At 37.7% G+C, this 10,827-nt stretch overlaps 1 protein-coding gene across 1 annotated transcript in view; it reads right to left on the minus strand.

Moving 5' to 3' along the window:
* Positions 1–10,827, minus strand: part of LOC103196938 (glutamyl aminopeptidase) — a 115,906-nt gene that overhangs the window by 86,153 nt on the left and 18,926 nt on the right. The window contains exons 2-3 of the mRNA XM_007940781.1: positions 6,972–7,113; positions 4,303–4,434 (exon numbers count right to left, since the gene is read on the minus strand). Coding sequence (XP_007938972.1) covers positions 4,303–4,434; positions 6,972–7,113 — 274 coding nt within the window. The remainder of the gene's footprint in view (positions 1–4,302; positions 4,435–6,971; positions 7,114–10,827) is intronic.

Here is a 10,827-nt window from a genome sequence, read left to right on the forward strand (position 1 = left end):
TTCTTTGTTATGGCTCTTGCAAGCACAGTTTTTATCCATAACTCAAGAACTGGTTCATATAATTAAATATTCATACAATCTCTCCATACTTTGTACAGTTTGTTTGTGTTTGTTTGTTGCAGGGGTGAAAATTCAGTAATTTTATTTACTTTAAGACTCTTATGCAATCAACTAAACCTAAAAAAGACTTCAGGAGTAGAATTGCCAACATAGTTTTAAGAGAATTCTTGCCATCCTTGGTTGGCCTCAACATTGACTTGTTGCTAAACTCTTCATGTTACTCGTTCTTTTTCAAGACTGAACCAATGTGTAATGCAACTAATCTTCCAAAAAGAAAAAAAAAAAAGCAGAGCTTTAAGTCTTCTGAACTGCCTTCAAATTTCAGTTAGCTTTTTTTCTTAACAAAATTTCTAGGACTGGATCCTCTAAATTTTTCACATTAGCAACTAAAAAACATCTGCTTTACTCTCGCAAAGCAAACAATTATGAAAAACACAGGTCGTGACTACATGTTTATTGATATAAACAAATTCTTGCAAGAAAGGTAAACACATCCAAAAGAGTTTAAGCAGGGTATAATACATTCTTTGATTGTCCAATATAATCTGATTATGAACAGCAAGTGATTTGTGTACCAGAATAATACTGTCAGAGCAGAGCAGATAGCAATGGTTATTTGATTCATGAATTTTCCTACTAAAAATGTCTACATTATACAACAGTGACCTAGCTCTATCTTTTACTTATTCATTTATTTTTAACTGAAAGAGTTAATATAGTTGGGTCAAGATGATGCAGAAAAACTGAGGCTTTCATGTATCCCTTCTGTTCCTAACACATAGAAATGACAGAAATAATAATAATAAAAAAGAAGCCCATAAGACATATCTTGGCTCTGAAAAATATAAATATCTCTGTGCAGTTAACAAAAATGCAGAGCAGAGGATAGAAAGTGAAGCTATAGCTTTGTCTGGTTGTGAAAAGAGGAGGTGAGAAATAAGTTTCCCAAGTTCAGTGCCAAGCCATGGTTTGAAGATCCATTTTTCAAATTCTGACTACTCTTTTTGATTGTTTTCTCATAGATTTCTCTTTTGATGTTATGGTGACCACATCTCTTGAATGTCTCTGTGTGTGTGTGTGTGTGTGTGCATGCTTCATTTATTTTTGGATGTTTTAAAAATTATCTTCTATTTCTCCAATGATTACTATTTATTTAGCCCCATGGTGATTTTCTGTTTATTTATCTTGGATTTTCTCCTTTATGTTGCTTGTTTTCCTCATGTGCCCAGTTATCTTAGGCTGTTTGTTCAGCTTTAAGAATTTAGAACTGTGAGACTGGTGTGGGTTTGCTCTGATGCTAAGTTTAAGTAGATTTAAGTAGGGTGGTTTTCCTTTAATTCTCTCTGGAGTGGGAATCAGACAGGGAGCATTTTGTACTTGGGTGTCAACTGTTGGATTTCAATTTGGAGTGAGTGAGTAGGAGCCAGGCAGGGAACCTCCCAAATGCTGGAGAGGAGGAATTTACTGTGGAATACAACAACATTCACACTAGATGCCTTAAAATTCTCCATAGGTCTGTTCAACTTTTTAAGGAAACAACCCCAAAGTTCTGTTTTTGTTTTTGTTTTTGCCAGAGGGAAATTTCTGGTTGCTTGTTTTCCATAGAAGGGGTGAAGGGAGAAGGGATGCCAGGAGATGCCTGCTTTGCACATTCCACATCTCTTTCACTGAATTCTTTAGACAAGAGCCTGGAGGATGTTTCAAAGGGGGGTATGACTCTCTGCTCCTCTCTTATTAAATGGATGATCAGAAACTAATGCATTATGACAATATTATCTTCATTTCCAACTGAAATGATGGAACTTCACAGACTTAAGATAGAATGTTATGCTCTTGGCTTTTATAGAAAAACAATTTAAAATATATTTACCATTTAAAGACATTTTGAAATCTTTTGTCAAATTTCCCATTGTAATACTCCAAATCTTTTACACAAAATTCATCAATAAAGCCCAGTTAACCAACCAGTGCAGGATTTAATGACTCACCCAGCTAACTTAGTTACCTTACAAGTAAGTGTTCTTGGTCAGAAGACCAAATGATAGAGTCATACTGGAAATTCAAGCTCACTGTCACTATTATAAAACAATTCCACATACAATATCCTGTGTTGCTTGTTTAGTTTTTACTTATAAGGCTTTATCATTGTATACTAAATTGTTTAATTTTTCTCCTTGCCCAGAGCATGATCATAAATTTTAAAATTGGCATAGAAAACATCTGCATATGGAAAAAGACAGTGGTGAGACAGAAGGCAGCTTCAAACAAAAATTGCATGTTTGCTATGAGATTGAATACAGAAACACATTTGATTAATATTCTCACTTCTATATTAAGCAAAAGAAGTGCCAGTGACTGCACACAACACAACCTGGTAAAAGCAGCTTCCTCTTTCCGGTGACATTTCTTTTTCACACCTACTATTGCCTGCTCCACTGGTAGTGTGCCCTTTACCACAAATGAAAGTCACATCAAAGCCACAGCTGTGGCAAGGAAAAGACAAAAGGTGGATGAGTCATTATGGTATAAAAAACCAAACTCACTGCCATAGAGTTGATTCCGACTCATAGTGACCCCTACAGGGTTTCCAAGGCTGTAAATCTTCATGGAAGCAGATTACCTCATCTTTCTTCATCTGGAGCATCTGGTAGTTTCAAACCATGGACCTTTTGGTTAGTAGCCAAATTCCTTAACCACTATAACACCTGAGCTCCTTCTCATTATGATATACAGCTCCTTTAAAAGGCATTGGACAGTCCCTCATTTAGTATAATTTGGATTTAGGGCAGGCAGTATGAGAAGCTCTGATGGCGTAGTGCTTAGGCATTTGACAATTAACCCGAAGGCTGGTGGTTCAAACCCACCAGCCACTCCTCAGAAGGAAGATTGGGCAATCTACTTCCATAGAGATACCACCTTGGAAACCCAAGGAGGGGTCACTATGAGTTGGAAACAACTCCATGGCAGTAAGTTTGATTTTTTTTTTTTTTAATAAGCAGTATGGTGGAAATTTTAGATTAGGATATCACAATGTCAACTCCTACTGCACCAAAAGAAAGGTATATTTTTCTGGGAGCCAGTTTGACAGGAAATGGAGAATCCCATCCCTTCCCCTCAATTATACATGAAGAGGTAAATATATATATATTGTTGTTGTTGTTGTTATTTGCCATCTAGTCGGCCCCGACTCATAGCGACCCTTCCTTGGGTTTCCAAGGCAGTATCACTACAGAAGTAGATTGCCCCATCTTCCTTCCGAGGAGTGGCTGGTGGGTTTGAACCACAAGTCTTCTGGTTAGCAGTCAAGTGCCTTAGGCACTACCCTACCAGAGCTCCTATAATATTAATTATAATATATAATTATATGAAGCCCTCATATAATCTTTGCAACATAATAATTTTATATTTGTATAATATGTGTGTATATGTGTAATATGTGGCACAGAGGTGGATTAACTAATAGACAAACTGAGTAAATACTTGGAACATAAGCAAAAGAGGGGCCCCTTCGTGGTGCCTAAGGCATTTGACTGCTAACCAGAAGGCTGGCGGTTCAAACCCACCAGCCACTCCATAGAAGGAAAATTGGGCAATCTACTTCCATAGTGACCCCCCCCCAAGGAGGGGTCGCTATGAGTCAGATCCAACTTGACAGCAGTGAGTTTGGTTTTGTTTTGGTGAAAATAGGTAAAGTTATTTGGTTTTTCAAAAGAAAATGATTGAAGTAGTCATCTTGATTTTTTTAAAAAAAGCTTTGTACTTTCTTACACTTTTAAAAAATGCTTTATTGTCTTTTTGAATTAAATATAGGAGCACTTAAACTTTTTAGTGCTTAGTTACCCTAAGGGCTTTTATCTACTTCTGATTTCCTGATCCTTCTCTATTGAGTATTCCACCTCAACACATATTCCCAACCATTTCACTAAATAAAGCATGTTCAATTATTTTTATAAATTTATGCTGGTATCCTTATGAGCTAGCTTTTGATTTATAATAAATTTTACCCTTAAAATAATTCAAGACCCAAATGACTTCTGTGTCTTTCATACTTGTTTATTTTTCAACTATTTCCTTGTAGTTTATATTTTTCTATACTGTTTAGTGTATAATCAAGCTCATAGACCATGGAGACTGATGGGCTTTCCTGGCTTATTTTGTGGAGGAAGACTATTTTAAAAAGGTAGAAAAGTAATCAATCCCAAATGCATAGGTAATTAACTTTAAAAATGTTATGTGACTTACAGGTTTTCCACTCTTTGATATTTCCTCTACACTCACAAATTGATGTACAGCAAAGCACACTAAGTAAGTACTCATGGGGACAGACTTCTGGAAAGTTGTTCGAGTCCATTTATCATCCACCGACTCTTTTTTCTACGGAAAATAAAAGGTAATTTTTTATTCATGAAAAATATCAAGCATACACAAAACAAAGAAATGTTTGATTCAAACCTAGCTTTCTAGTCAGAAGTCCTTTGTCAAAGCTTGGAGGTAAAATTTTTTGTGGTGATACTGAAAAGACTAAAGAAAAAGTCCTTTTATTTTCAGTACTGTGAAGCATTTTCTAGTTATAAGAGCAATTGAACTATACACTGTACTAGGGTTCTCAGGAAGAAATAAAATTTTGATTATGATATAAACTAGACAGGAATTTGTATTTTTACACTGAATTCATGATCCTGATCATAACATTTGAGAGGATACTCTGATTCATTAAAATATATAATATATAATATTAATAATTATAAAAAACAAGAAAAGAATACTGTACAATGCCTTGCACAAAGTAAGAACTACATATTGCCAATTGGACTATAAGTAGGAAGGCAATTGGCATATCAGGTAAAGCAGTGTTACCTTTTCTGTCTCTGGTTTTCTCCACAAAAGAACCGTGGTGTAGTCATTAAAACCACTGCCTTGGTTACCATGGAGAGAAATAAGGATTTCATTGCCTAATTCTACTGCCTCAATCTGATTTCCTGTCCATGCCAGCCCTGCCTTCCTCATACCAATCACAATCCTAATATTTCAGCCATGAATACTTGTCCAACTCCTGCTACCATTGTTTAAATATTTTCACGCTCCCTGGTAGCCACTCTCTATTTTACACTATAATGGGAAGCTTTAAAAAGGATTTAGGAGAAACAGGTTATACTAGATTTGATGCATCAATGACAAGGCAAGCCTGTGTGTGCATGTGCTTGAATAAAAGTGTTGGGGCTCCAGTGAAGTTATTCTACGATTAAAAACCTAGTAGTATTTTGGTGGGAGCTCTGGTAGCGTAGTGCCTAAGGCACTTGACTATTAACCAGAAGGCTGGCGGTTCACACCCACCAGCCACTCCTCGGAACTGCACTCTGCAGAATGAAAAGGTTGTGTGGGGAAGTCTGACACAGGAGTTGGCAAAGCTTGCCTTCTTTCTCTTCCCATTTTCACTCCATCTCCAGTCCATTCCAAAACTTCCTAATGACATTTTACCCTGATCCAATGTTCTGGATCTGTGTGTCATACTTTAAGTTTATCCTTTCCCCTTTCTTCTCCAATCAAAACTCAATTTCCCAGGTACCTGACACCAGAAGAAAACAATTTGGTAATCGAAATCACACTCTGAGGCATGGATGGTTGATGACAGTTTATATTTTAACCCTAAAGTTTTGGTTTGTTCTACCTTTCTTTTCCATGTTTTATAAAAAATATTTTAATGAAAAAAGATGGCTTTGATAATACTTTAGGTTGAAACCAAAAACAAAACTCACTGCTGTGGAGTCAGATCTGACTCATGGCGACCCCTCCTTAGGTTTCCAAGGTAGTATCGCTACTGACGTAGATTGCCCAGCCTTCGTTCCTAGGAGTGGCTGGTGGGTTTGAACTCCAGCCTTCTGGTTAGCAGTCAAGTGCCTTAGGCACTACGCCACCAGAGTTCCTCAATATCTTGGGTAGTGGATAACAGAATAATAGAAATACAATTTTGAGCAAGATGTTCTTTAGGTATTCGGTAGTTGCCAATTATGCTTAAGTATGAGCCCAATCCTTTTATATGTCAAATGCATAAGGTATAATAAACCTCAAATTTCTAATAATGACATTTTAGTTAAATACATCACCCATTATGGGGATGAAGAGCAATAACAGAGGAAAAAGAGTCTATGTTAATTAATAATTATACAGACAGAATTTATTGTACATAGCCTGTTATTTATTTATTTACTTATTTAACATTTAACAAGCACTTCCTATTCACCAGAAAATCTATGAGCATGGTGTTCACTGGAGTTGGCTTCCTCAACCAGTGTTTAATTTTTTTTTTTTTTTTTTTTGCATCATTAGTCTGCATTCAGTAAAACTGGGTTTTTATTCAACTACAAACAAAAGGATAGTGACTAGGCCCTTGAATAATTTAAAGTCTGTAATTTCATTAGTTTGCCATAAGTAGAAAATTCATTCCGTTGAACCCAAATGATGTATATCCATTGTATTCTTCATTGTTTAGAAACTCCAAAATGGCCTTTTGACTGGACTGTGGCAACTTGGAGCTCTGATAGCATAGTGCCTAAGACATTTGACTGCTAACTAGAAGGCTGCAGGTTTAAACGCACCAGCCACTCCTCAGAAGGAAGGTTGAGCAATCTACTTCCATAGTGATATGGCCTCAGAAACCTAAGGAGGAGTTGTTATGAGTCGGATCTTACCCTACAGCAGTGCATTTGGGTTTTTGTTTGGTGGCAACTTGAGTTAAAGACTTCTCAAACTCAAGGAAAGGAAAAAAGAGAGAACTTGGCAAAATATACTATCAATTCTCTAAATAAACTTATAGTGTATAATTAATTTTAAAATTTAGTGGATTCTCTTCCATAGCAAATCATTGTAAATACACTATCTGTATAAATAAAAAAAAATTCAAAAATACTCACCGCCACTGGCATATTTGAAACTGCATTATATTCTTTGGGGTGGATGATAGATATATTGTAAGTTGCCTTTTTGTTGGGTTCATCAAAACAGGGGAAGGATTTCCTGGCATCTGTTGGTTCATGATCAGTGGCTGCTATGCTCCTTAGAAACAAACACACAGACAAACAAATTTATGTTGCATCTTCTGATGGTCCCTGTGTTTCTATTGCTTTAGAAATAATAATAATAATAATGTGATTATTGGCTAGTGAATTTCTTGAAATGAGTTTCCATTTAGAAAACTGTCAGCTGTCAATGCCTTTCCTGGGATATTTAAGTTACTAAAGAAATGACCACCCTGAGAAGGTTTCATATATTTAACTCTAATATTCAGATATCTTGGTGCCATAACTAAAAATCTATGAACTGCAGAGGAGCAAACCTAAGTTCATTTATGAGGTATCACTCTCTCTACCTCCAAGCCATAGAGCAACAAGTAGATAAACACGAAGCCAAACACAAAGGCTTGTTTCTAACTGTCCTTGTGAGAAGGGAACAGATGTGTTCTGTCATAGAGTAGAGGAGTACATTCCAGAGTCCATAGCTCCTGTCCCTAATGGGACTTTCTTCCCAGTTCATGTTACACCAGGAGCAAAACCCTCAGTTTCATTTCTGTGCAAAAAGCATTGTCTGTGCAACCTCCCAGGTGAAGTTAGCTTTGGTCTAATTCAAAATCCAGGTTTTAAAAACTTTTTATTGTGATTTGGGTGCAATTTTATAAAACATATTCATTTAGCATTCAACAGTTCATACACATTTTGTTTTGTAATACTGATTATAATCCCTACAATGTAACACCTCTCCTCCCATTTCCTCCCTGTGGTTACCCCTTCCTTGTGTCCTTCTTAACTGTGCATTCCTGCCTGTCTAGCTTTCTCCCTGTGCAAATGCTGCCTTTCTGATCTCCCATGGTAGACTGCTACAAGGTGTACATCTTCCTGGAGTAGTTGTTCAGCTTGTAGTCATTTCTATTGTTGGCTGGGAATTAAATCACGGGAGTGAGTCCTGTTACAGAACCAAAGGGTGACTTGGGGTCATAGCTTTGGGGTTTTACCAGTCTCCATCTAACCAATGGGAACCCTGGTAGCATAGTGCCTAAGGCACTTGACTGCTAACCAGGAGGCTAGTGATTCAAACCTACCAGCCACTCCTTGGAAGGAAGGTTGGGCAATCTACTTTCGTAGTGATACCACCTCAGAAACCCAAGGAGGGGTCACTATGAGTCAGGGCCAACTAGATGACACATAACAACAACAACAACATCTGACCAGTAATCCTGGTCCCAAAGCCCACTTTTGAAAAGAGACAGCAGCATTTTTTTTGTGAAGCCCTGGTGGCATCGTGGTTAAGTGCTTGGCTGCTCACTGAAAGGTTGGTGGTTCAAACCCATCAGCCACTGTGCAGGAGAAAAGACTTGGCAGTCTGCTCCTGTCACCTTGAGTCACTATGAGTCAGAATTGACTTGATGACACATGACAACAAAAACAATTAGGCATATGTTTTTTTGTAAGCTAAAATATTTAATGTTTCCATCATTTCAAAATGAAAATATTTTTTCTAAGTAATACTTCAAAAATCAATGAACACATCACTCGTTACATGTAGATATATCAAAGTGAAACAGTGTTGTGTATTTATTTGCTCATTAGAAAAACTAAGCCAAGTAAGAAAGTATAAAAGAAGGGAAAAGTAAAGAAATGTTGACTTATATTCATTAACAATTTGTCTAAGGAATATTTTCCCTTCAGGATTCTCAGGTAGTGAGGAAGGCATATCATAAGGTAATCAAAGTTAAATTATAAGATATATTCATTCATCCTTGGAATATTTATTGATTCATCCTCTTCTCTCCCAATACATACCCATACACACATGTACCAGTCATTATTCTTGGAACTAGGAGCTCTAGTGGCATAGTGCCTAAGGCATTTAACTGTGAACCACAAGGCTGGCAGTTCAAACCCACCAGCCACTCCTTGGAAGTAAGATTGGGCAGTCTACTTCCAGAGTGATACTGCCTCGGACACCCAACGATGGGTCACTATGAGTGGGACCCGACTCGATGGCAGTGAGTTTGGTTTCTAGTTTTGGTATTCTTGGAACTGAGCAAAAACAAAGACAATATCGATTTGGTACCTGGTTCCTTACCAGGTGATACATAATGAACATGTGATCAAATAATTTAGAAGAGTGAGGAGGCTTATACAGAAAATAAAACACAAGAAGTGAGAATGACTCAGGAAAAGTGGTGACCAACATCAAGTACTTAGGTATAGTAGTCAAGGATGATCTCTCTGAGTAGGCGATGGTGTACTGAGATCTGAATAATGAGAAAAAGCCAGATAGGTAAAGATAAGAAAAATGTGTTCTAGAGTTCTGGTAAGATGGTGGAATAGGCAGAAAGACCACACAGACCCTCTTCAACAGAGGAAAGGGGAACCAATTAACACAGATACAGAAGATAATCCTGGATCCCTGAGCCTTGAAGAGAAGGATATAGAAGTAGACTAAACTCCATCTAGCAGAAGAATTTGCATGAAAACACCAAAAAAGGAGACATATAGACCTGCAGTCTGGCAGTGATGTGATCCTGATAGCACAGCTGGCTTGGATATTGCATAGTGGTGGTAGGACCTAAGAATTAACCTAAAAATCAGCCCTGCTAGCCAGGGACTGCACAGAGGACTACTCTGGTGGCTGGTGAATAAAAGGGGAAGCAATGAAGAAGGTGGGCTGAGCTGTGGACTTTTGCCTGTCTGGAGGGTACAGCCATTTTGAATGTCTACAAGTGGCTTGACCATTTTGGATATTTAAAGTGACAGCATTCTTTCAGATTCCAGGGACTTAAGAACAGGCTCCTCTTGCCAGGAACCGCAAGCACATTCCAGACTCAGACAACTGGAAAGGTGTGACATTCCCCTTGTAACTCTTATACCCCACACCCACTTGGTGAACAGAGATGTGGCCCTCCCTCACTCCCATACACCTTCTGGGCCAGCAGGAATTCCATCCCAGTTTGCGTCCTTGGACGGAGCCTGGGTACCATGCCCTGCCCTGCCCTGATTTTTTTTCCCCTTTTGTCTGTTTGTTTGTTTTTGTCTGTTTGAAAACTACTATTATTATTATTACATTTGTCCTTTTTACTATTATTCTTTATTTTTTCCCCTCCCAGGTTCTAGTATTAAGCTTTTTTTCCCTTCCCTGTTCCTGGATGCATTTTTTTTTTCTTTCTCATGATTAACCCTTTCCTTGTTTCCTTTTTTGTGTTTTTCCCATTTTTTTTCTTCATTATTCTCCTTCTCTACCTTTTTTCTCTTATTGCCCTCTCCCCAGATATTGCATTTTTTTTTCCTTTTTTCTTTTTTTGGTTGCTGTTCCTGTGTGATTACACAGTGTCTTTTGTCCATTTGCTTTTACCTTTTTGTTGGTTATTCAATTGTAATTTTTGTCTAACTGAGTGAAAGACAGCAACAGTTCCCATAAGACACAATATACCCTCACCTCCTGCAGCTTCACTTAGTGAGTGAGAGCCACCACTTCCTTCTCCACCAACAGCCCAAAGATAAACAATCACCAAAGATGAGCCTGACTAACCCTTGGCTGCTCTTCACAAACAGTTAACAGAGATCTAAATATAACAATGCCACAATGTATTGGAGATAGCAGATCATCACAGTCCACACAAAGAAGCAGGATAAAGTGGTAGAAACAAGTGAGCAGGGTACAGATCCAGAACACATCCCTGAGGAAGAAGCAGCATTGGAACTTTCTGATAAGGATTATATTTAGGAATCTTCAAAGGATTGAGAGACAGAC

The sequence above is a fragment of the Orycteropus afer genome, unplaced genomic scaffold, assembly GCF_000298275.1.
Source record: "Orycteropus afer afer isolate SDZICR_OR568_19922 unplaced genomic scaffold, OryAfe1.0 scaffold00071, whole genome shotgun sequence".
Taxonomy (NCBI): Eukaryota; Metazoa; Chordata; class Mammalia; order Tubulidentata; family Orycteropodidae; genus Orycteropus; species Orycteropus afer.